This window comes from Pelmatolapia mariae, linkage group LG7 (assembly GCF_036321145.2).
Source record: "Pelmatolapia mariae isolate MD_Pm_ZW linkage group LG7, Pm_UMD_F_2, whole genome shotgun sequence".
Classification (NCBI taxonomy): Eukaryota; Metazoa; Chordata; class Actinopteri; order Cichliformes; family Cichlidae; genus Pelmatolapia; species Pelmatolapia mariae.
In genome coordinates, this window is record NC_086233.1 from 21,465,830 (window position 1) to 21,492,794 (window position 26,965).

General features: G+C 41.1%; 2 protein-coding genes across 2 annotated transcripts in view; both read right to left on the minus strand.

Moving 5' to 3' along the window:
* LOC134630777 (nucleus accumbens-associated protein 2) overlaps nt 1-8,252 on the minus strand; it is a 31,453-nt gene extending 23,201 nt beyond the window's left edge. Inside the window, exon 1 of the mRNA XM_063478429.1 lies at nt 7,751-8,252. The gene's annotated coding sequence lies outside the window, so the exon portion shown is untranslated. The remainder of the gene's footprint in view (nt 1-7,750) is intronic.
* A 3,684-nt stretch (nt 8,253-11,936) lies between these two features.
* LOC134632044 (transmembrane protein 250) lies at nt 11,937-15,085 on the minus strand. Its single transcript, XM_063480628.1, has 2 exons — nt 14,902-15,085; nt 11,937-14,647 (listed from the first exon to the last, which is right to left on the minus strand). The coding sequence occupies exon 2, from the start codon at nt 14,488-14,490 to the stop codon at nt 14,071-14,073; it is 420 nt and encodes a 139-aa protein (XP_063336698.1). The 5' UTR covers nt 14,491-14,647; nt 14,902-15,085; the 3' UTR covers nt 11,937-14,070.
* Between the last annotated feature and the right edge of the window lie 11,880 nt (nt 15,086-26,965).

The following is a 26,965-nucleotide window of genomic DNA, read 5'->3' on the forward strand; positions in this document are numbered from 1 at the left end:
TATAGGAAATGCGCTTACATCATGTAAGGTTTCCAGGAACCGATCAGTTTGATCTGCCTTTTGATGCACGGGTCCTTTGCCATGCTGTTATATAATTCCTCGAGACAGCGTTAAGAAAAAGAAAAATCACATTTGGAATTTTTTTTCTTCAAAATACTTTTCTCTGTCTGCCAGGTTATTCACAATGTTAATGGACATGAGGCTTGTTAATGTGTAGAGAGTTTTTCTCCTCCTTAGATCAGCCTTTCTCAAACTTCAGAATCCTGCAGCCCAGTTAGAAATCTCAATAAACCCACCAGACTAGTTGCGTTTTAGCAGTTTTAGTTTGATCTTTAACTGACTTGCTTGTCGAGAGCGATTCTTCATTAGCATCTTTCCTCTTCCCTTATTATAGCCCCCATTTTGAGCTCTTTCCCTGTCAATGCTCACACAATACACACACACACACACACACACACACACACGTAGATCACACAAGAGCAATGACGGATAATGTGTAACTAAAAACCCCACGCCTTTGTTTTATTAGTTCTGAAAGTAAAACTGTATCAGTTATATTTGATTGTAACTTTTATCTTAAACCGTTTTATCCATTTGCGGCAAATTATGTCTTGCAGCCAACCTGTAGCAGCTTTAAGAGAGCACACTGTGAGAACCAATGGGCTTAGAGCATTTGCTTTTTGCTGAGGTTTAGATAAGAATCAGTGAAACCACTCTGGTAGGTCAAGGCTATACATGCCAGAGTCTTACTTGGCAAGGCCAAAGATGAGGAAATAGTCACCTTGACTCAATGAACTTTGGAGAAAAAAAAGTCAAGCTCTTAAACACATCTCAGCTAATGTGCTGGATGATGGCCCCATGTTTTGTATGAACAGAAAACAAGCTAAACATGATGATGATTGGCCTTTACGGATGCTTGGGGATGGACTTTTCTTTTGGACTTTTAAAATGAAGCCGGCTATTTCTAACACTCCGTTTCCCAACACTGGCTAATCGTTACAATTATTGCAAGCACAAGCCAAGAGGAATTCCTAGAATTGACACAATCCTTCCCTCACCCTCAACCAGTCCCAGCAGATGCCTGCCCCTCCCTAAGCCTGGTTCTGCTGGAGGTTTCTTCCTGTTAAAAGGGAGTTTTTCCTTCCTACTGTCGCCCAGTGCTTGCTCAAAGGGGGTAATTTGATTATTAGGGTTTTCTCTGTACTACTGTAGCATCTTTACTTTACAACATTAAGCACCTTGAGGTGACTGCTTTTTCGATTTGGTGCTATATAAATACAATTGAACTGAATTGAGCTGAAACCTTAAAAAAAAGTCAAGAAATCAAAGTGGGTTTCTACATCTTGCCCAATGGTCGTGAAATCATCAGGTAAGTCAAGTTGTGATTTAGCAGTAATTGCTAGCACATGTTATCTTTGGAAAAGGGAGGGAGTGAGGGTGGGCTGTGTTGTGAAAACGACCCGCCTCGGATTGCTGTCTTTTTCCACTGGCCCCTCCCAGCATTCGTTCCCGACTGTTAAGACATGAAGAGCACATGCAGGACAGGTCATCACTACAGAGGAGGGGGGTGCTTTCCCCCTCGCTTATTACCTTGCGCTCTAATTAGCGAGCTTTGTTTACAGGCAGGAGTCTTGAGAGAGGCTTGAAGTTTGCAGCAATTTAATTATGCGCAGCACACAGTGAAAGAGCATGGAAAATTTTGTGTGTGTGTGTGTGTGTGTGTGTGTGTGTGTGTGGTGGGGGGCTGCGAGGATAAATGCCATCCACGGTGCTCTCTCGCTGGCTCTCCCTCTCTCAGTTTGGTCTGCTCCTGTGCGAGTGTGTGATTCTGTTGGGTTTATGCATGCGACTGTGCGCGCGCGCGCGTCATCCTCTGAATTACAGGTTCAACTTTCACAGCAAGTCTAATGTACCCTCAGTGGGAGTCTGAGAATCTGACAAAATTGCTCTAATCCTTTTCAATCCTTTTTTTTTTTGCTACTGTCTCCAGTTATAATCAAGCACTTTCAAAGAGAATTTAGGGTCGGAGGTTTTCGGGGTGGTGGGGTGGCTCAAAAAACTTTGAGATACTGTAAGTGAAAACATACAAGTGGTCTTGCCACACAAGCCTCCCTACAAGGCTACGCAGCTTTAATGAATTTTGAACGGCCCAGCACCACAAGTGAAGTGAAAAAGTGCATCCACTATGAAGTACCATCAAGGAAAAAAAATCAGATTCTCCATCCTGTTTGAGAATGTGATCCCATGACCGTTTCAGAAACACATCCTCGTCATACTTCTTGGTACTCCGTAATTCTCTGCCATGGCTACGTGCTTCTATTCATGCTGAAAATACTTGGAACAATCAAATGTGCACATGCTCCCTTTCGTTTTTTTTTCTCTACTCAAGAACAAATGCACACACACATGCACAGTCTCCCTCTCACACACATACACACACACACACACACACACACACACACACACACACACAACACAAGCACGACATTCATGCCATGTGATCTTGCTAGGCATTATGCCAACGGCCAAACATGTCACTTACAAGAAATCTCTGAGACACAGAGAGAGGGAGAGAGGGAGAAATTGTGCACATTTGTCAGTTTGTGAGAGCTCCTTGTCAAGTGTAAGTACAGTGCATACACAGGGAGCAGGAGATTTAGCTGCTACAGTTATCTGCAAGTGTAGTGCGGTGTGGGGGCAGTCGATTCTGAGAAAAAACCAGACACGTGATCTCTGAGATCTAATGTGGAATTGTTCTAAGGAACATGCCATGTTTACTGTTCATTGTCTAAATTCTTGGAAGGCTTCCTGAAAAGCAGTTAGTAAGCCAGAGCGGCCCAAATCACTAACATTTCAAGATTCCTAATGGCTTTCGCTGATCCTCTCTCCCTCTCATTTGGTCCCGCATTATTTCGCCCTGTGCGAACATGCATGTTGTGTAAGTTCACGGGATATGACAATAGGTGTGGAAAAATGTTCTCAGCTGCATTATTACTTCTGTGTGCGCTTTGGGAATAACAAAATAAAATTAGTACAGTAATAGACTACAAAAGAAAAAAAAGAAAAGAAAGAAAAACGCCACACATACCTCCAGAAGATATATCTTATCCGTCAATCTGTTTTCCTCGAGAGAGAGAGAGGCAGGAAGGCTGCCAAACCTACTGGTGTTTTCCAAGAAAAAAACTTGGCCTCATTACATATGAAATGAGCAGGAGATTCGAGGAACTGCCCAACCCTGTTTAGTGGGTTTGGCAAATACCTTTTGTGCTGCAAACGTGTGCCACTCTAATAGTTGAGCTGTAAAACAGCAGCGGTGAAGCAAGACAAGAAATGTGAACCTTCTTGTGCCGCCTTTAGCATGAAGTCTAAAGGTCTTCACATGCACTGGGAGCGAACATAACGAGTAAAACAACTTAAGCAAACACCTTTTGTAGTTAACAGCAAACACACCATAATGTATGAAACTCCCAACTTCACTCTCTCACCGATGAGGAAGTATGCGGACAAAGCCCGGTCACTGGGGCCAACAAATTTGCTTAGCATTTACCTGCTTTTCATGAACTCAGAATGTATACTTCTAGTGTTTATTTGTGTCATTCGAGTCTGCGCTGACTGTGACGGCACGTTTTACTCTCACTATCTGCGCTAGTTGCGCACATTACATAAACCCTGGCTCCATCGCCTTGCTGCCATTCTGTTTAATCCCTAAAAGAGAACATAACCCGCTTTCTTTTTAGCAAAAATAAGTTGTCACATACACATGTGTTTACATACCCACAAGCTATGAAGGAGAAAAAAATCCTGTCCCTCGTGCTTCTTTCCTTTAGATTAGGAGTGCCTGTGAATGAGCCGTGTTGTTTTCCAGCCGGTCGTGATGTCAAAACGGGCTAGGCTGTTACACGTCTTTGATGGAAGTCTCACATCTTATGGTGTCATCTGATCCAGAGTGGCAATACAATCAGTGCATTTGGCTGATCCCACCGGCGTGTCTGAACAAAGTTCACACTACGTATACACGTAGCTTTAAAAACCATACATGCCCTGCCAGTATTTTTAGAATTTTCACGTCTTTCCCCAATTCCTGTTTTTACAGGCTTACTTTTATTATTTGCTTTTAATTGCCCATGCGCTTTTGACAGCTGTATCAGGGCAGAGCTAAAAACCAGAGGGATGGCACACTGAATGAGCGAGTTACCATGTGGCAGTTGCCTGTGCAGAAGTCAGAGAATGCTAAGTTTCCTCTACTGTATTTAAATTGTTTAGCCGTACAGCACATTTTATGCCGTCATCCTAGCTGAGGTATAATTTGCATTTGGAGTGTGCAACGTTAATTGAGGCTTTACATTTGAAAGCAGGAGCCTGCTAAGGTCCGGCAGCATCAAGGGTGAAATCTTAAGTCAGACAATGAGGAAGGGGTGGAGTCTCACATAAGATGCATTTAACTACCAACAATTTTACAGGCGATTCCTTTCCTGAGCAAGTATGGATAAAACTTACCAAACAGATAGGGAATCTGAACAAAAACCAAAAAAGGGGGGGATTAACCGGCCCCCAAATAGACCACTGCTTTCCGTTACTGAATCAGTGTGAGGCACTGCTTATTTTAAAGCACTTACTATTAGCATAAGGACATTATTTTCCTCACTTACCCTCTACATGCACATCTAGTTGGCAAGAAACACCAAAGTCAATTTTACAGCGTTAGCAGTACTGGGTTAGGGAGGAAGGAGTCATTTTACTCCAGGATTCTTTAGAAACACCACAAAAAGGAGAAACTACATGGCAAAAACATTTGCATGTTCCCCAGAAAGATCCACATACACTCATGAATGTTAAAGTCTGAGCACGAACAAGCTTACCTCCACATTTAATTAGATGTCACCATGTGCTGGTGTATGTAGATAAATTCAGCTAAAGGAAAAATGTATATGTGACCGCCCGATGCGCATCTTTCCCAGAATTCCTGAACGCTTACTAGAAATGCCATGTCTTCACAGTTACCCTTAACTGTTTAAACCTCAGTTCCATGAACAGCAGCCTACATGCCTGAACATACCAGTAGGAGCAGGTTTTTTTCGTCCATCAGGGTTTAACTCGAACAAGTAGCATGTGTGTTACCAAGAAAGCACAGAAGTAACCTATGAGAATACAATGTATGACTGTTGGTATCGCATACCATCAGCAATGACTCATGCTTGTCTCAGGAAAGGAAAATCATAGACACATAAACACACTCCCCACACAAGTTTACACGCATATACAGAGGAAAGTGCGCCAAGCATGAGGGCGAACACGCGCACACGCACACAGTAAATGAAGCAGCGCTAGAGATGGTTGCTGATTTTTCATGTAGTCGACAGTGCCCTTGTTTAGTTTTTCTTTAATAAAGCCAGGGTACAAATCTGCAGTTAAGATGATCTTTAAAGCCAGCAGCTGCAGAGTTTGATAACCAGCGTGCTACTGTAAATTACATTTGGGATTAACCCTACTTAAATATTTGCTCTGTAAGAAATAACAGGGGAAATCACCTCCAGGTGGCCTTCTACGACTGCTTTACACACTGATCGAGTGATGAAGTTAACGTCACCCCCAAATCTCTTGCAAATCTACAGAAGAATTTACTGGGAACGTCTACTTTCCTGCAGAGGACCTTTTAATTTAAAGGTCTGACAAGCGATGAGGAAACAATCTCACCGTTTCCCCTCTCCTTCGGCCTTTTCTCTGTCAGCGTGTCCACATCAGTTTTATTTATTGAATCTCTCTCGCTCTCTCCTTGACACTCCCTACCCGCACAGCCCCCGGCCCCCTTGTGGAATGCTGTATAGAGAGAGGCCTATGGAGGAAGGGCATCCCGGGACACAGCTAGAGCACACACAGAGGCACACACATACATACACTAACCCACTCACTGACACACGCAAATACATACACACTCTTTCTCTCTCTCTCTCTCTCACTCACACACACACACACACACACACACACACACACACACACACACACACACACAGGCAAATACAGCTGTTGAGAGCCATCAGAACCCTTTGGCAGATGCCCAAATCAAAGACCACTGGTGTCGGAGGGCCTCTGTTCACAGAGAAAGAGAGAACGAGGAAAAAAAAAAAAAAAAAAAAAAAAGGCTCCCATTTTCCATGTATGTTATCTTAAAGGCTGGACATAAAAACTTGGCAGCGTGAGCTAACATTACTGTGAACCGATTTCCTCGTAATGAAGGGAGGGTATGATGAACTGCCCTCATAAAAATCTGTCTCTGTGTTGTCTTAGGGCAACCAGGTACACCTATGGATGCATAATGATTTAAAAGGGCAGCTTAAAATTAGTGCAATGCACCTTCACACCTTCTTATATCCACAGGGTATATATTTATATATACACACACAGAAACAGATGGGTGTTAAAACATAAAGTTACACTGCAGTTTGAAAGGGTTCATTCACCTAATAACCCTACCTGAGTGTCACCTGTTGAGGACATGGAAGCTTAATATAAAGCAGGCTGCATTGCTTAACTTGTTGCCACGTTATCATAAAAGTAAGATAAAATGTATCTAAGATTTTTTAAAAGAAGAAAAAAAGCATTTTGTCTTCTTAAGAAACAAACAATTGACTCACCAGTGGACTAGACAATAATAATTACAGCGACAGAGAGAAAGCGTGTGTACTGGGGGAGGAAAAGTGACAGGAAATGAAGAAAACTACCACAAGCTACATGCCGGGTAGCCACACACTGCACCCATGTACACAAGGAGAAGAGAGAGAAGAGGGGGTGGGGGGTGTTGTTGTTTTGTATGTATAGCCAGATGGCTCCTGCTGGGGGTTCAAGTAAGGTAAATGGAACCACGGCTGACAGATTTGATACAACAGCATGCACAAATAACATATATACATATTTTTTTTCCAACCCATATATGCCAAACATAAACTTCAGAGCCCCCTCATCCCCACCTTTTTTTAACAGCCATGTACTTTTCTAAGCTAGCCAGTCAGTCAGCCAAAGAGGCCAAGTGTTAAAACCAGACTGTACCCGAAAAATAAACCCCCAAAAAGAAAACCTTCAGCAGTCATGAAAATGTAAGCTGATATTCTATAGTTTTTTTCTTTAGCGACTACAACCAATAAAATCATGTCTGCAACACCAGTACCTCGATCCATCCTGTGCTTCTCAAATCTATAGCATTACAATAGATGCATTATGGGTGGAGATTTATCTTTTTTCTTTTTTCCTTTTTTTTTTTTTTTACCTCATCGTGACGCAAGACCGATAATAGCTTGCCACTTTCACCACTCAGTACAGTTGAAACTAATGACAACACCAGTTCCTGTGGTTAAAAGCAATGGCCAACATTATCATTAGACTGCAAATTTTGGGGGTTTTTTTTTTCGGGGGGGGGGGGGGGGGGTGTAGAAGAGGTTAGGGTGAGAAACTACAACTACTATCAACCTGATTAAATTCCTTCAGAGGCGCGTGGTACGGTTACACATTTTCCGACTGAAGTTTAAGGCGCTAACTTAGTTTTAGGTGGCCGAAATAACTGAAATTCCGACTGGCAAAAATAAATAGATAAGATATTTTTTAAATGTAGCTATGAACAGACAGGGGGAAACGAGGGAGTACTGCATGGTAAAACCTATGCGTCATACGAATCAGGCTCAGTAAATATCAAGCCAAGAGAGAGAGAGAGAGAGAGAGAGACAGAAAGGGGGGGGGGGGGGGGGGGGGGTATATTTACCCGATGCGTCGCTATTCCATAAAATCAGCTGGCCCAGATGTGGAAGGCTTTTTCTTCTTATAGCCTATAAAGTTTGGGAGGCGTTTGTTTTTTGTTTTGTTTTTTAAAAAGAAGAAGAAGAAGAAGAAGAAGAAGCAGGCCCCGGTTTCCTTTCGTCCGCTGGCTCACTCTTTCACTTTATCTCCGGCCGCTCGTTCCCCATCTCTATCCCACTCTCTCTTTCTCTGCCCGCTTCTGTCCCTTTGCAGGAAGTAAACGCAGCTCACATGAACAGTATACGGACTGCATTCAGCCTGACATCATGCAGCACTCGGCAAATAGTTCTTTTTAAAGACACAGACATTTTTGGACCCGCCAGGTTACTGTAGGTACTCTGTCCTACTGTAGTCTACGCGGCAAACGGGCAGTCGGCAGCAGCGGTCGGTCATATCGTGCGCCTTTACGGACACATGAACTCGCTGCACTCTGCGGGCTTTAAAGGTGTAGACTGCTGCGGAACACTTTTTAACGAGCTCACCGGACAGGTTCGCGCGCCTCCACCCCGCCACTAACGTGTTCCTGAAAAGACAGCACACTTGGGAGCACATTTGGGGGGCTATAAGTAGGGCAGGGGAGGGTTGCACGGCTCAATGAGACCCCATTCGGTGTCGTCTACATGTGTGGTTACTTCACGTGTCATTATGCGATGACAGTCCGGGCTACATGATGCGCATGTGTGCCGTTCTGCTAAATTATAAGCGCCAACTGCTGGCGGTGTGACCTCAAGTCAACTTTTCTTTACTGCAGGTCTGTATCACGGTGTCACAGCACGATAAATCACTGCAGGAGCCTCCAGTCTACCACATGAAATCGCCATATTCGTTAATTTAGATTTTTCCCCAATGTTATACTATATTTACCTTGTTGATTTGAGTTATTTTATGATCGTCCAATCACATTTTTACTTTTCACTTGTAAATTTACACACTGCAATAGCAATTAAAATCAGTAATTTTACCAGGCATTTTAGTGATTTTAACTGTAGTTTATACATACACACATATATGAGGGATGTCAAACATAAGGCACAGGGGCTAGAACTGGCCCGGCAAAGACTACAATCCGGCCCACTAGACTTCTTTAGAAAATGCAAAGGACTGCATAGATTTTGAACTTTTAACTGTATTTTCACAAGTTTTACAGCTTCTCCTAATGATAAAGACCCCCACATCGATTGCCAAGGACATTTTCTGTGAGTTAATGAAAACTTTATATACTAAATTTATAATTACAGGATAGTATAATTAGTCTGTGCAGTGATCTACCAGAACCCTTTATGTGGAAAAGGATGAGGATGAGTTTCCTTTCACCTTTTATTCTAGATAAACACACACACCCACACCTAGGTACATATATAACCTCATATAGGCATGAGCACACAGCCACAGAGACGTGCACCCCATCTATACACTCCACAGACATGACACACATAACCTCACACAGGCACAGCAAACACAGCATAGACACAGGCCTGAACACACATGTGAGCCAAGCACATACTGATGGACGTATGAAGAGCTTCTATCTTTGGCCATGTTTGCAGGGTCAACATATAGTACTGTTTTTTGTAATAAAGCTGTTATTGTATGTGAGCATACATGACAGATTTGTTTCTGTAATGGCACCAGCATCACTGGGAGAGTACAGGTCAGGAGGATCCTAGCAAAGAGGAGGCTCTCTGTGAGATAACCTTTTGTGGTACCAGATGTATGGAGCAACAGCAGGTACAAATGTAAATGTGGAGAGGCTGTGTCTTTTGTATTTCCTCTGTAGCATGAGAGAGATAACCCACGCATGAATAAATATCTCAAACTACTTGGAACTATCTTTTTCATATTCTCTTTCCTCAATTCAACCACCATCATTTAGTTTTACTGATCTGGCCCACTTCAAAGAGGGCTGTATGATGTAAAATGAGTTTACACTTACAAGTACATTTACTTACAAAATACATATGAGTCAGTCGTTCTTCTCCCTTTTGATTTGTATATTCACGCATTTTTTTAAAAGTAGCCTCCTAAGTAGTAGTAGTATCCTAATGACTGGTGACCTCTTCAACCAGTTAATTAATTTTATAGGGTGGCTGGATTATCTTTAGAGGCCAGAAGAGAGAAAAACAGAAAATATTAATGCAGTAATTGTACGTATCTTTGTGAAACTGAGTAGAACGAGTGTAGATATCTAACTGCTGCCCTCAAAAATGGATTTGTCACCTTTAATAAACATTAAACTATAATTTTGAGTAAAAAGCACCTGAAACATAGAAAACCAAAGGTTTATTTATTTCAATAATAAATCATTAAGGAAAATGTACTTGCTATAACCTGAAAGAATACCAACCAGGTACATTTCATTTGACCAGATTCCACTAATTGTAAAATCTTACACTATACTTATATAACAAAAATGTACATGTAATTAAATTAGTTAAAGTCAGCACTTTGGGCATTTTTTTTTCAGCTGTATAAATATCTACAGGTGTAAATCAGCTTACCTGTTCCCCATTTTTTGCCCATCTCTATCAACCCAACTCTTTATGCTTATCCATGCAGGCATTTTGTAAATTTAACATTTGATATTTCTTGTTATTTTCGCTTTCTTACGGGATAGTATTGTATCTATTTATATATAGATATAGCTATATATATAGATATATATACACACACCAATTTGTTAGGTACTCCTGTACAACCACTCATTAATGCAAATGTCATTAGCGAATCACATGACATTTGCAATTAGGCATATTGGCACGGTCAAGACAATCTCCAGAAGTTAAAACTGAGCATCAAAATGGGGAAGAAAGGTTATTTAAGAGACTCTGAACATGGCGTAGTTGTTGGCTAGTCTAAGTATTTCAGAAACCGCTGGGATTTTTCCATATGACCATTTTTAAGAGTTTACACAAATGTTCTGAAAAAGAGGAAATATCCAGCGAGCGGCAGCTTTCTAGGTGAAAATGCCTTGTTGATGCCAGAGGTCAGAGGAGAGTGGGGCAGACTGCCTCGAGCTGAGGGAGCTGCAACAGGAACGCAAATAATCTCTTGTCACAACAAAGTTCTGCAGAAGAGCATCTCTGAATGCACAACACATCAGACCTTGAAGCACAGAGGCGCACAGACTAAACAGCAGAAAATTGGAAAAATATTGCCTGGTCTGATGAGTCTCGATTTCGCTTTGTAATTTAGATGTAAGGGTCAGAATTTGACGTGAACAACGTGAAAGCGTGGATCTATCCTATCATGTATCAATTGTGGTGGTTTAACAGGGCAGGGGTTATTTTCTTGGCAATCTTCCGACCACTTAGTACCAGTTGAGCATGCTTTAAATGACGCACCCTGCATGAGTATTATTGGTCACCATGTCCACAGTGTATCCATTTTCTGCTGGAAGCAGCTTCCAGCGCTGTCAAAAGCTCAGATCATCTCAAACTAGTTTCTTCAACATGACAATGAGATCACTGTACTCACTTTCATGAGTACAATACAGCAGTAGTCATGACTGCTGTACTGTACTCATGACAGTTGGAGAAATGTTTCTAGCACCTTGTTGAATCTGTACTGCGAAGAATTACATTTTCTGGTGGCAAAACGGGGCCCAACCTAGCACTAGCAAGATTTAGCTAGTAAAGAGGACAGTTAGTGTAAGTATTTAAAGGTATTTCGATTAGTTTCCTCAACAATCATTGCTACATATACTAACCTATTCCATGATGACAAATAACTCTTAGTCCTGTGTTATTTCAGCATAAGCGTATATACGTTTATATATGTTATAAAAGTCTGTGGTAGCACTTTAATATTCCTAAGGTTAGGGGTACAATGATCTTTTATTATTTAAGCACACACCTATTGTCATTCATTTTTACAAGGACTTTTGTTTTTCCCAGTTGTGGCTTACTGCCCAGCCAAACCAGTAAAAGCCCTAAGTGTAGCCTAATTAAATGACAGCTTTTGCTGTTTGCTCCAGTAAACTGTCATTTTACAAAGCTGAATGTTGACACACGATATTTTACTTTCTGCACCAACAACAAAACCTGATCTTGTGTTTCGTATGCATTTCCATATTCTCGTTTCTCATAAAGGCCGGGTTAAAAGTTCAAGATAAGAGCTGGAAAAAAAGAAACAAATGCAAATGTCGGCGAAACTGACAAGTCATTCAGTCTAAGCAAAAAAAAAAAAAAAAAAAATCAGCTTTTCATACAGAATGAAGAAATGAAACTGAACAGTGAATGACTTAATCATCAAGCCCACCTAAAGAGCTATGTTGGCATCACGGGAAAATTCATATTCTCTAGTTCTCTGTGTAATTCGGGCTGTCAGATTGACCTGGCTCAGAACATGAGGCATATGATGTGTTGATCCAATGAACAAAAGCTTATTGTTGCTCTGATTAGCCATTTATAGGCCTTGTGGGTCTGAAGCATGTCTCAGTCAGCCCACCAGCCACTGTGCTGAAAGTTCAAATCTAAAGTTGGTGCTCTGTACTTCCAGCCTTTTGCACGCTTTCCTAATCATGGCTATCCAACCTGATGCTTGTGCATGACAAGAACAAAAAAATAGTTAAAATCTTCAAAGCAAACCCAGGTTTAGAATTAAAGCGCTCATTTCAGTGCCTTCATTAGTTCCAGTAAGGCATACTTCATGGCATGTGAAAATGAGGCTATATAAGGTGATTGGGGCACAGCCATCTCCATTGTTATGCTTGGCACAAACAGCAGGATCTAGTTGTGGTTGGTGTTTGCGTGCTGGAGGAAGCTAAACAGAGAAGTCTGTCAGAGCAGCTCCGAGACCATGTGAAGAACGACTGATGGAACACTTGACCCAAAGCCGTTCTCAGTTTGAACTGTGACACACTCTTATGACACAGCTCGAGGCATGCCGTCATGAGTGTTAGACTACACAGTAAACACATTCATTTGGCCATGCATTGTAAAGCACAAACCAGCTCATGGACAAAAAAGAATTTATTAAACAGCTTTAAAAAAAAAATGTTTGTGACCCTTTGCCCTATTTTGCCCAAAACATATAAAAAACACAACAAAAACTTTCTGATGCAGCACATTCAAGGCAAAAAACTCCCAAAACACCTTACCTGATTTTAATTTGGCCACTGCCATCTCCTTGTTCACCTTTCCATCACTTACAGGACTCCTGCTATTTTCAGATTGCTCTCTGGAAGTCCTACGTTTTAAACACTCGCCCCCTCCACGGGCTTTAGACTCGCGCAGACAGGGAACGTCAATACCTGTGTCATCATCTGTCATCTAGCTATGAGACCAAGCCTGAAGGCTGGTTGCAACTAGGAGCACAGGTGTTGCTTATTTCCTGTCACTCACGAGGTTGTGCACCATCAGTTCGCCTCCTCTCCCCTCCCCCAGGAGTCAGACTGTCTAAGGGAGGACATTCAGCACAAGCGACCTCAAAGCTGGGGTTTTTTTTGGTCATACCAACACAGTTGTGGCTTTCCATCTGCCCTCCTCACCAGATTTGGATTTTTATTACTTTGAACACTTCCTTAAACTCTAACTCAGAGTTTTGACACAGTGAAGAAGATCCAGTGCACATCCCAGATTCAGGCAGGAACAAGACTTCCAGGGAGCATTCTAAAAATCACAGGAGTGTGCAAAGGGTTCAAGCACCAAATCAACAGACAGTGGCCAAATTTGAATCCAGGGAAGTTTTTTTTTTTTCTATTTATCAGGTGGAGTCATTTAACTTCTTTTTTTTTTTTAAACTGTGCTTTCTATTTTACATTGTATTTTTATTTATACACAACATCAGTTAAATGCACTGATTCATACACAGTATCATGACATCCTCTTTGTGCTCCAGCATGACTTTTTTATGGCACAGATCACTGACCTGCATCCACAGTCACGATGCACATCAGTCATCTGTTAAGTCACTCCTCCATGCAACAAACTGTAAACAAACACATTCCTAGATGAGATGTCCTTTAAAGTCCATTAAGACCGTTTACAAATGGCACAAAATACAAGAATAACTTCATATAAAGTCACAAGTCTCACTCTCATTTTTGACATTTCTAACTTCTCTGAAGTATGCAAGACTGACATTTTTTTAAAAGAACAACTATGTTTAAGCCACGCAGACTGGTTTAAAGATCGCATCAATGCTTCTGATGCTTCTTATTGGATTTTAACCTTATCTACAATAAACCAAATGAGATTTTGCGCCTTTCTAACTAGAGCCGAGTCAGAGTATTTCTGCAAAACATTCCCATCACATGCCACATTTATCATGTTTCTCATGACAGAGCTACATATCCACGAACACCATTAAGCACCAGCCGAGTCCCCCCACCAGAAACATGGTGATCTGCATGCTGTATATAATCAGGTCATTAAGCACACCCAAGTCCAGTCGCCGGTGCCCCAGCAAAAGCAGGATGACAGACAGCTTGTATTGCAGGCGCAGGAGCACACGCACGCTGATGTACTGCAGGAAGAAGAGCGCAGAAAGCGACACCCAGAGCAGAGAGGTCAGCAGGCTGCAGCCAAAGTAGAGGAGGAAGCGGAGGAAGCTGTACATGCAGCGTGAGCGCAGGTACAGGTCAAAGTTATTGTACTTAGTCCGCACTAGCTTTGAAGTGTGTGCCGACCCACAGGCCGAGTGCATGCAGGTGGTGTGGGGGCCATGGAAACTGCGCACCCGCCGTGGGATGGGGATCACAGGCATGGATGGGCTACAGGAGCCCAACAAAGTGCACTGGAGTCCTTGATCCAGATGTGAAAGCTGCTTCAGGGGAGGCAGTCAGCTTCATGGGGAGGGGATCCAGGATGCTCGCTTTCCTCTGCTGTCAGTCAGGGATTCTCTTTAAAAATGGAACAAGGCTCTGTGGAGAAATTAGATGGTTAACATGCTTTTAAATGCACATTCAAACGGCACACACACCTACAAGAAAGGCAAGCTTATGCAAACAATACCCATAGATATGCACGTTGAAAAAGACCTATGTATATTTAAAAAATTTAAGCTAGTGATCATTTTTGGATGATTAAACCATAGCCACAGCAATAGTATATGCAACCCCAAAGCATCCTTTCTTCATATTGTGGTCTAGAGCTAAGTAACAGTGCAGAATCTTACATGAAACACCGAGACGTCTTCCTCCACAACAAAACAAAAGATCACGGCTGTTTGACTCGCATACGTCCAGAGGATTGCATCACATTATTTAAATTTTCCAGCAACATGCATACAAGCTTTATTTTCCTATTTTTTTTCTTTCTCAAGATAAACCGTGAAGGCGGCAGCGAGCCGGCGCGTTTACGTCCTGTCGCAAAATATACGAGTCATCCTGCTGTGACGGCAGAAGCCGACTTAAAGGGGAAGTGCTCCTCAAGAAAAGGAGCTTGGTTTGGATTTGTGCTTGTTTGCTCGTATGTAATGTTCAGCTGCTTTGCAGTTATTTTAGCAACCACATATTAAGCAAGTATTACGTATGGTTTGCGCAATATGTCGACTGCAGATATGTGTGTAGGCCTACTACAACTCGAAGGCGAATAGTATTAGTTTAAGCTAACTTCAAGGGTCACAGTTTCACAACCGTTTGGCCTTTAGACCACATTTCTTCAGCATGAATAACGTTTAGAAAAGCAGCACGCAGTTCCTGGATATGTTACAGTCCTTACATTGTGCAAATAAGATCCAGGAAATATCACATTACCATTTTATTATGTTTTTCTTTCTTTCTTTTTTGCTGTTTTGCCTCTGTACACTATCACAGTGGATTGTAAATTAGCGATGATAATATGTGATTGAAGTGCAGTATTTTGCTTTTAATTCAAGGGTTTGGTTTTTTTTTTTTTTTTTTTTTTTACATGATATATATATATGGAGTGGCCAAGTTAAAAAAAAATCTAGTAGTATCCTCAAGAAGTGGTCAGCAATGCCAAAAGATGTGAAAGATTACAGAAGGTAACTACAGTGCATGATGACAGAATTCTTTCCATGGTTAAGAAAAACAACTGCACAAGTCAAGAACTCCTACAAGGAGGTAGACGTATGATTGTCAATGCCTAAAGTCGAGAGATGCCTTCATGAATGGAAATACACAGGGTTTGCAGCAAAGTGCTCACTCAAGACTAGGAAGGAAGTAGGTAAGATTGTATTTGTCGGAAACATTGTCAGCACAGTTCTGAAAAACAAACAAACAAACTTTGGACAGATGAAACCCAGATTAACTAACACCAAAATGATCATAAGAGATAAACATTGATGTGAGTTTGGCTGATTAAATTCGAGCATCTGAAAATGGAGGACTGTGTATAAAACTGGTTGCAGTTCTAAAAAGTTCATGCAGAATTTTGCATAAAACTCCTTGAATTAACACGTAAAGTCTGCACTTCAATCACAGTCACATATTGTTTGATTTGAAATCCACTGTGGTGGTTTATAGAGCAAAACTGCAAGAAATGCTGTACCTAACTGTATGTTCACAGTCACCTGGGTGTCTCATTAATCAGATGTTTTCACAAATATTCTGAATTCCTTAAATCTTGCCCTTGACAAATACCCACCTATTATAATCAAAAATAATAACAATGTGAGTAATGTAATGTCATTGAAAATATAAAACTACAAGAACACTGCTAGTGCATAAAAAAAAGCATTTTCAGCCTTTCTGAATACTGCTAAATAATATATATATATTTAAAATCACAATAACATCTGATTGGTGTGTTGTTTACCACACCAAATGCAATAAAAGCTACCATTTAGGACTGTTGCATTAGACTGCATTAGTTTACCTTGACCTATTAAATCTACGTGTGTGTTAGAGAAGCCAGCAAATTGGAGTCGTGTGACTTGCGGCCGTTTTAGTAAAAAGACGCTGTAAAGGGCAGTCTGCAAACCAAACACATTGTTGCTATCCGTGTCCATTTGGACGTCCTCATAAGCTGTGTGCCACATAAACATGGTCAAGTCTCTCTGTATATCACGTAACCTTCACTGGGCAGATTTATTGGTCAGCCCAAGGATTACATCTCTGGTATCTGTCAGCAAGCCAGATGGCAGCAGGTGACCATAAGTCATAATAAATGCAGGGGTATTTTTTTTTATTTTTTCTAAAGGCGTTTATTACAGTTGTTAATAGGGATCTGGGTCACTTTGCTGAGAATTTAAAGGTGTATTATGCAACATTAGAAAAACAAACCTATAATATTTAATCAAACAAACATAAAGCTGTCACCGAGGCTGAATATATGAATCTGTGTGCTTTTCTTTTGCATTATGATTGATTTTAGTAATGAAATCCATAGCATAATAATTTGAGTGGTAGCCAAAGTCTGAAGTCAGCTCTGACCTTACAAATTTAATGGCCGTATACTTATTAAAAGTATTTTCTGTGCTCACTGGCACAAAATGTTATCGGAGCGCTTTCCATTATAAGTTTGTAGTGGTTCTCTTCACTCCTTGAATCAAAAAATGTCTCTCGCCGATCTCCCTTTCCCCCCAATTTTTCTCTGTATTACTTAATAAATCTAAAACGGCACCATACACTTTATACCACATTCTTCGCATATTTGATAAAAGTTACACTGTAATTACAATAAAATCTATTCTCATTAAAACCTGCATTTCAGTTGTTGTGTATAATCTCCGTCTGTATCACAATTGTGGTAAAAAGTGTGTGTGGGCATAGATAAGTTAGTGCAGCCTTTAAACCCACTCACCAGCAGTAACAGCCGTCTATATTCTATATGTTGCAGACAGTATTGTTGTATCCTACAGATGCCTATATTGCTTCTTTCAGTGAGATATTTACCAAGAACGTTTTCTCTTAAAGAGCTCTTAAAAGCTCAGGGTCGTTGCCGTAGCGTTTATTGGAAGCGACGCTTTGAATGATGCATTTCATCATCATTTGCTCATGTAATCATTTGTGCTAATGTATAAACTTGATCTTTGGCTTAGCAAGAGACAACTTCTGTGAAAGCTTCAGGTGAAAAACAAGGATAATTCTCATTTTTAATAGAAAAAAAATGTTACCCCTGGAAATGTGAACCTTAAATCTGCATGTTATTCCCATTAGGGATAGAGGCTGAATCCACACTTTTCTTCATGGACAATTTTATCACAACCCAGTCATATAAAAGTATCCAATAGTTCGCCTTTAGCTGTACACGCTTTTTTCCCCAAGCTTTGAAATGGGTCTTTGGATTTCTTTGGGGACAAAACCTGCAGCACAGGTTATTGGAGTGATTCCACTTGGTGAGAAACTTTCCTGCCTATCTTTCTCCGTAACTCCTCTTGAGACTTAAACTTTTAATGCGCTTTGGTTCTCTGGTTCTTGTTAAAAGATAAATTGTGAACATTTAGAAAAAAAAAAAAAGGTCTTGATAGCAAAGAGACATATCCTGTTCTTGGGTATAAATAATACTGGCCCAGTAGAAAGGGACACGTGTGAAAACTAAAGAGCAGAATAAGATAAATATGAAAACAATAAAACTCTTTCATTAGTGGAAAACCAAGTTTACTGCATCTTAAACACATTCACTAGCTCTCAAAATCTTATTCAGCTCACTCTTATGCAATTTACATTTATTTTTAATTGATATCAGTCACTTAAACTACAAATCAAACTAAACAGAGCAAGCAGAGTTTTAGTTTGGAAACTTTTTCTGATCATTTTACATAATTGTGTGCCACACTATTCAGTCCTTTCCTTTTATTTTCTGAAACATTTATTCCTTGTTGGATGAGACTTTTCAGCTTGGATGTCAGCCGACGAAGGAAAACATTTTAATTTATCACCACTGGAGGGAGCTATTTCTCCAGGTTTCCCCTCGCATGGCTGACTAAAGGGCACGGCACTTAGCTATCTCTTCTTTTCCTCCTTGAGGCTCTTCTGAACAAAATCCACCTCCTATGTTATTGCCTTCTTTCATAAATTAGTACATTTAGTGCCATTACAGCTGCAAATGTCACCTGCCAAATGGTGCCAAGTTCAGATGTTGGCTTCCCCCCCGCATCTGGTTAATAACTTCCCATGTGCTGAGGAAGCTCCGATGTATCTTACCATTACCAAGACAAATGATGTCAATAAAGTAGATGCTACTGATTTAGGACATCCAAAAGCCTCTGTAATGGATGTTTGCTGATTCTAATCATGCATTATGGCAATGTTACTGACTCATATTTTTCTCTTCGAAACCATGAAGAAGAGGTAGAGCGCTGCCTCTTCTTCACGAGGGTGGAGGTTAGTCAGGGGTAATATTCTCTGCTTCCCCCCCAGGTTTACAAGTACCTGAGGGATGATGCTTTTAAAATGTCCTCGCTCTGGCTACTCCTTCATTCACTGACAAACTGCAGAAGGCCCAATCTACTCTGTAATTGCATCCTGGTGGAGTGGAAAAAATAATCCACAGCTGAAGCTATCCGCCCTCCACCTCCCACCCTCAAAACCTTCCACCAATACACTGCCTCTATGACCCAAAGAGTGTCCAGAGTAAGCAAGATTAAAGGGGCAACATGTCAAAAATCCTCTTTGACTTCTTGGTCTAAATCAATTAATTCATTAACTAAGTAGAGGTCACAGCCAATAGTTTGGGCTAAGACAAATTAAATCAATTAGTCGGGCTTATAAGATGAGGAAGACTTTAATTAGTGAAAGTTTAATCAAAGCCATTTTTTTGCACTGTGCTGTGTTATGAAGAAGCTCATTGGATCTTCTATAGAAAGATCTATTGGGCTTGTCAGATGAAAGTTTGGCCACATATTATAGAAAAAAATGTGTGTGCAGTTGTTACTTGGTCTGAGGACGTGTTTATGTTGAGTAATCATTTAGTTCTAGAAAAATGCAAATCATAAATAAATACATAAATGTAATAAATGAAAATGTGATAAAAGGCCCTAACAAACGACCAACTTCCAGGACAGTACAGGATGCCAAGCTTCAGCGAGAGAGAGAGAGAGAAAAGTAACTACCCAATTAAACCAATTAAAATAAAACATGACACACGCAGCTGGGTCACACGGCTGCTTCCAAGTTCCTTTGCTATATAAAGATGAATTATTACCATTAAGCAAGGAGCTACACGCCTGTTCGGTGTTTCATCATCTCTTGTGCATGTGTGTCCCTTAAGTGCATACATCCTTTGTGTCTTTCATAATCCTGTCAAACCATCTGTTAGCATTAAAACCTGCTCCTGTTGCGGTACAGATTTATTTGGCCAGATATTACTTTGAACTATTGTATCTCAAAGTTGTGTGAGTTGTGTTGTGTAACCACTGGAGCAAACATCCAAAACGCAACCACTAAAAAGTTAATGTGTCAGAAGCAGTGTTTTTGTTTAACTTTGACACCTCCATGTCTGTTCTGTTGTCCTGTCCTGCTCTCTGTCCTCAGACACATGTGGCTGGATTGGTCCAGGCTGGTGTTAATCCTTGGCATGTGTGTACTAGGCTGGATTATGAGCGGATGTGGAAACATCTGTATGGGTGACTGAGAGGGTCAGGAGGCTCAGGCATAGAAAAAAAGGGCTCTCTTGCATGTATGATGACCTGCAGGGGGCATGGTGAAACAGCACCAGAAGTTATGTCAGGTGTGTGTGGAGGGAAAGTGAGAGTCAGATTGTAGAATCGCTTCTGTTTTAATTAATTATTGGGACAAAAATGACAGCGTGAATGAAAACTAATGTACCATGAGGAAGGAGTTGTTGATCACCACTACTGATAAAAATATAGCTGACTGCAAGGGCAAAAAACAGCAATTCCTTAAATAGCTACCTAAGGCTAGGTTCAGAGTCCATGTTATTACCCATGCATCCATTTTCTAAATAGCAATAAACATGTCTACAACTGGCGCAAAAATGGATTTTGTCTCTATGAGTATTTCCCACCTATGTAATAACAGTAGGGTTTAACTCACTACACACTGGCATTATTAGTCATGTAGTTGTTTTAGGTGGCTACTTTAAGCTAATAGCTGTTTGCTAGCCCATGCATGACCTCAGCTAATTCAGATAAGTAGTCTGGACCACTCCACCATATTTGTGAAGTTGGTACCTTTTAGAAAATACAAATAACACATACAAGGAGGTGTGTTTTACAGTTTAATTCTTGCATTTTCTTATATTGTAACTTTGTAATGAACATGCTATCAATGGATGCATCTTGCTAACCAAATAAGATAGCATTAGCTGATAAATTAGCATCCTCAAGTCTAAAAATGGTCTTGATTGTCCTCCCACTGTTTCTATTTTGCATACTTGTTGTGGTTTTGTGTTAACAACACTTTGTCAATGCTTCTTACTCTAAAATAACTAGATGCCATTGCTCTAAAAGCAGGATCAAGGATTCTTGGTGTAGTAGTTGACATCACAGTGGCTATATTCAGCCTTTATTTACAATCTGAGAGTCTAACTGAAGGAAAGAAATCAATTTCACATACACAAATGCTTTAAAGTTTTAGTCAAGCTGTACAAGGTATAGTATAAATAATATTTGGTTCTAATGAAATGGCTGAAACAAAGGAATCGTTAGCTAACATAATGTTAATTGTTATCTCGTCATGAGATAAGCAGCTAGTTTAGATGACATTATGAGATAAATTTAGTGGTGTGGTAGCCCAGTGTTGTTATGCTGAGTGAACTAACAGCTGCTGTGTGAACTAACAGATTTCTAGAAACATCGGGATAACTGTAAGAGCCAAAGTGAATGCGGGGCCTCCCTGCTACTGCAGATAAGGAGGCAGCCCGCTTGCCTCCACCCCAGAGAGAAGGGTTACACCTCCTGGGTCTAGGTGCGGCTTGCCCCTCTAGGGGCGGGGGTACCTGGACCTGGGATATAGAGTATGTTTGGGGAGTGTGATTGTCTGTGCAGTGTCTATTTGTGTCTGTCTACACGCTGGGTAAGTGCCGAGTATTTGGTTGTGTATATGGGGGTGGGAATGCACATTTGAGTCTGCGTGCGCCTGTTCGTCTGTGTCTATATGTCAGGTTGGGTCTTAGACTCGACCTCTCTGGGAACATCTCAGGCCCTCCAAAGTACGGAGGCCTATCTCCCCTCACCACACTCCCTGCCGGTGGCTGATGCCCTCAGACGTTGGTGTGCTGGTGGTTCTTGTCAAGTGGGGCTGGGCGCTCATGTATGTACCGGCTCACTCCTGGTGGCCGATTGGCCTGGCGCCTGTGGCCCGGCTGGGCTCCTTCCGGGGGGTGGGGTGCCCTCAGGCCTCTGGGCCTGAAGCTCGGTCCTCTCTGGCGCAGCTGGCTGCCGGCAGAGCCCGCGGGCACGCCACTGCAACCCCCTCTGGCCTCTGCTCCGTGGCTGCTGGGTGACCTCTCGTTTGGGGCTCTACTCAGCTCTTCCTAGGAGGGTGGCACGGTTGCCCCCCTTTGGTGGTCCTCCTTGGGTCCTCGTACTATGGGGCCTCTGGATGACTGGGACCTGGATCTCCTCCATACCTGCTTCATGCCCTGGGGGACGGGGCTATGGCTCCCCTCACTCCCTAGCAGACCGTTACATGGAGAAACCTTTGGAATACAAGCATGCTTATCCACACAGGTGTACACACGGGTGTTCACAGACACAAACTACACCTTTCTTGGCTGCTACCTCAAAGCACATTGTGCGCTGTCTATCTTGCGTGCTGCACAATAACATTTAATATTTAGTATCTACTGTTATCTACTGCTAGCTAGTTTATTGTGATGGTGCTGTATTTATTATGTTGCTCTTTTTTTGTTTGTTTGTTTTCTCTTCTGTTTTTTTCTCCATACAGGTGATCCAGGTGTTTTGTTTGTTTTTCTTTCTTTCTTCTCCCCTTTCTCACCATCTCTTCTCCCCTCTATTTTTCTTTCTCTCCCTCTCTTTCTTTCATTCTTTCTCCCTGTCCTATCCCCCGGTCATGTCTGTCCCGACTGTAACAACCGAAAATAAAATAAATACATAATTATAATAAAGGTCAATCAAATGGACCAATATGGCAAGGCCATGATGATCCACTTGGTAAAGTAAATCCGCTTGGCATCTCTCTTGGCCTTAAGACAACAATTCTGATGGCTAAAGATCCAAACGGGACAGGGGAAAAAACAAAAAACAAAAAAACAAAAAAACAAAAACAAAACAAAGAGCCAAAGTAAAAAAAAGGATGTTTTAATGTTGAAATTTTGCACATTACAAATCAAACTATATTACCAGTTTTCTACCATACACATCTATTTAAAAAAAATCAGTTTTGTTCTCGCTCATCACAAACCTTCAATGAGACCATGTCCTTGGGGTTTGTGTTTTGCATATAGAGACATTTCTATCTAGCTTGTGATGCACAGACATAAATATGCATGGATGATTTAGAGAGCAGGGGAGACTGGGGGGGATTAGGCCCGCTTCACTTCATACTGGGAGAGTTTGAGGAAGGAGGAGGTTTACATCAACAAGCCCTGATTTATGTTGGAGAACAGATGGCAGAGAAATTGCTCTGTTTGGAAAAGATGTGCAGTTCATTTCAGCTGATATGAGAGAGGGAGGGAGAGAGACAAAATTGATTGGCATGGACAGTGAGGGCTGAGATGCTGCTGCTCTAGAAATGGTAGGGTGAACTTTACTTTTACTTAAAAGCAAGTTAAACTGGGAGCTTTTCTTATCACAAGGCTTTTACATTCGCCACAATATCCATGATGATTTTGTGATGGCCATTATTTTACTGAAATGTATCGTGTTTTTATAGCCAACAGTTGACTTGTAATGGTTGTGTTGGCTCTCTTGGCTTCTGAAGGTGGACAAAGCAGAAATAACATAAGAATGAGTGGTTTAAATAAATGATTGGTAATTTTGAGCATATGTTGAGTCCCTTTGTTTACATCATAATTGATTTTTAGTCAGGAGAACAGTTTAAAACAAGAAAGAAATAACGAAAATTTTAAAATTAGCCAGAAAACTGGTTGGATTTGATTTCACACTGTGTGTCTACCACACCCATCTTCAGCTTTTTGAATTTCTGTGAATTTCTAAGCTTCTCTAATGATACATCATTAAAAGGGCTGTAAAACCCAACACAGTCATGCACTTGTGTCTTCAATCCAGCTGCTCTAGCAGTGGCACAACATGACAGATTACAAAAATCAAGAAGTGCATGTCCAGATGAAACAAAATCAAAATGCCTCACCGTGCCACAGTGTGACGGGGTTGAGCAGTGAGCATAAACGTGCCCTTAAACCCCGGGAAAAGACTTTTGATCTGAAGACGAATTGACAGGTCACCTAGTGGAAGGCAACCTGTCTCCAAACAATCTCCAAACACTCTCGGAGAAATTGGTTTGTAAATAACTGTCATTGAATTTATAAACAGACACATCCTCAACACACTGCTGTATCAGTCTGCGATGATGAACAAAAATCATCCGCAACATACACCTTTATAGTAGAGGACTCAGCTCAACTGATTTCCAGCTGGTTGTATTCTAGCTAGATTCCTATATAAATGCAGAGGTGCTGAGAAGCTATGTCATATTGCAGTTAAATCACTATGAAATTCCTCCACAGTGACGTAGTTGCCTCTACGTCACTATTTGTGTATGAATTTCTTTTTCAAAATTATGAGGTTCTGTCTGGACTCTTAATCTAAGTAATTAATGTACATATCTGAATTTCTTAGTATGTAGATGGCAACAGATTTGCAATTTCTGTCAATTTATCACAGAACTAATAGAAATTAATTGCTTTAGTTTTCCCTAGTTTGACTGTAATATAACTGCCACATGTCTCCTACCTCCTCCTTGCCTGCTGTTTAACTCTGTTTACTGTGTGCTATATGGCTGTTATTTAATCTGTGGGGATCGCACTTCAAGGATGAAGCTTTACTGGCACCAGAATGGAAAGTAGAAGTGTCAGAAATAGTCATATGGCGGTGGTGAAGAGGTGACAGTCATTTTAAACTCTTGCTACAGGCCATCTATACTGACTCTTTAGAACTGTCTCTATTTGTTACCCTACTTGAATCAACAAGCCTGTCCACCACACATTGGCATCTCTGATGTACACACTGTTGTCAATTAAGAATCCATACACTATCATTACATCAAATAATTGGAAACCTGATACAGTGACCACAAACTGGATCAGATCAATACAGCTCCCACTTCCAGTCAGCACATTTGGACACACCCAGTCTAAGAATTTTACTATATAATTGATTTATGGAGATTTAGTCTACAGGGTCATATCGATCCAGATGAGGTAGCTTGGATTGTATGTGGGGAGTCATTATTATTGTTATGATTAATATGAACAAACACCCATATGCCTGGGAATTGTTAAAAAGACCAAAAAACATTATGATTTCAAATCAGAGGAACAGTCTTTGGCCATAAAGCAAACTGCCACAAGGCTTCTTGATTTTAACAGGCTTGCAAACAGAAAAAGGTCAGCACTAACGAGAGCCCCTGAGTTAAGGATGTGTCGATACAGACAAACTGAGATGGGTTAGAAACCCAGGATGTGTGATTTGACTGGATGTCAGCCTGTGTTTGCATGTTTTTGTGTAAACAGACTCACAAATATATGGTTCAAGTGAAAGGAAACTAGTAAAGTAATGCTCGGACCACTAGCCACCATTAGCTTGATTGGCCTGAAAGGTCATCGGGGTCAATTGATGGGTCAATCACATTGTCGATTTGATGACCCAACCACATTGGCTTGGCAAACAGAGGGCTGGGTGCTGGATACACTTGCTCCTTCTCCCTTTGCTTGAGTTATTGTGCATGCCAAGGCTACGATACATTACTGCAGAAAAATCTATCCGCTCACTTATGCTGATTTACGTTTGGACTGTGCTGCCTTGTCAAGCCTCTTGACCAGCTCGTGTAAACATTTTAATGCAAGAAGATTTATGCCGCAAATCATTTCACAGTGGAAAAAATATGAGTGCATGAGATGTGACATCGGAATGGCGTGTTTGTGCTGGATTTTTGAAACCAGGCTCAGTAAGTAAGAAATATTATATTTTATGTGTGAGCTTTCTAAGATAGGTTTAAAAAACAAAACAAAACATACAACTATCTCTAACCGTCTTCACTGATGTATCGGTTACTGCCAGGCCCACATGTGAATTGGACCAAAACGAAGCCTAGATAGAAAGGACAAGATAAACGCATCAGTTTTCTAAGCCCGTCTCCTAACCTGTAACAAAGTGCCAGGAGTCCTGCGTATCTTTATCTGCGGCCCATTAATGATACAGCAAGTACAAAAGTACCCCAGCTCGGATACCACTCTTCCTTTAACTGGCCAAACCCAGAAAGCCTGGGCTATCAGAAAGAAATACCTCCACCTTTTTCCCAGTGACATGATGCCAGGGTCAAAAAGTTAAGGGTCATGAAACCAGGTGACCTAACCCAAAGCTAACCTCAACCTAATACTGCAAAGTCTGATCTACATGTTGTCTACACCCATTCTTAAATATCTGGTTCACTGACTATTAAAAATCAGTTTCCTGTTTGCAGTTAGGCTTATAATATAGGTTTAGAGTAAAAACTACATGAACATAAAACAAATCTAGTGAGACAAAAAACATACATGCAAGTATGGACTATGGCACCTTTACGTTCTTATAGGTTTAGCATTAAAAATCAAATGCTGCAGCTGCTTGTTAATATAGATGTTTATACTATATGTCTATACTAATCCCTCCACCTGGCTGGAACTGCTTATTTTCTTCTTAGCTGTCCACACCTCCCACCCATCTCCATCTTTTGCTCCAGATGTAAGCAGCACCTCATATTTCTTTAGTTGCTGACTCATAAAGTCAGTTGGTGTTTATGGGATTCCCGCAAACGTGTATGCCATTTATTGAAAGACGGGTACAGCGTTGCATTTTATTCCTTAGCATATGCTAAGGAATAAATTCTGACACATAGTAAAAGCAGTACTCACTGGTAATAAAACACACACAGACATAAAAAGTATAAATGAAACAAAAATCAGGTTAAGGATATCAGTCAACAAGTCTGCTGTTTTTACAATAGCTGTTCAGCAGCGCTGCAGATCAGGTGTCCAGCCTCACACACGGTGACCCCAGGTTTGCAGGTTTGCGGTTACCTCAAACTCCTCCAATATTAAACACAGACATCTATTATCTGTAACTGGTCTCCATTTACACAGGAACACATACATGCAAGATACACGTGCAAGTGCGCACACACAAGTATGTG

What these genes read in the sequence shown, in the direction of transcription:
- LOC134632044 (XM_063480628.1), bottom strand. Translation starts at nt 14,490, where the DNA reads ATGCCTGTGATCCCCATCCCACGGCGGGTGCGCAGTTTCCATGGCCCC.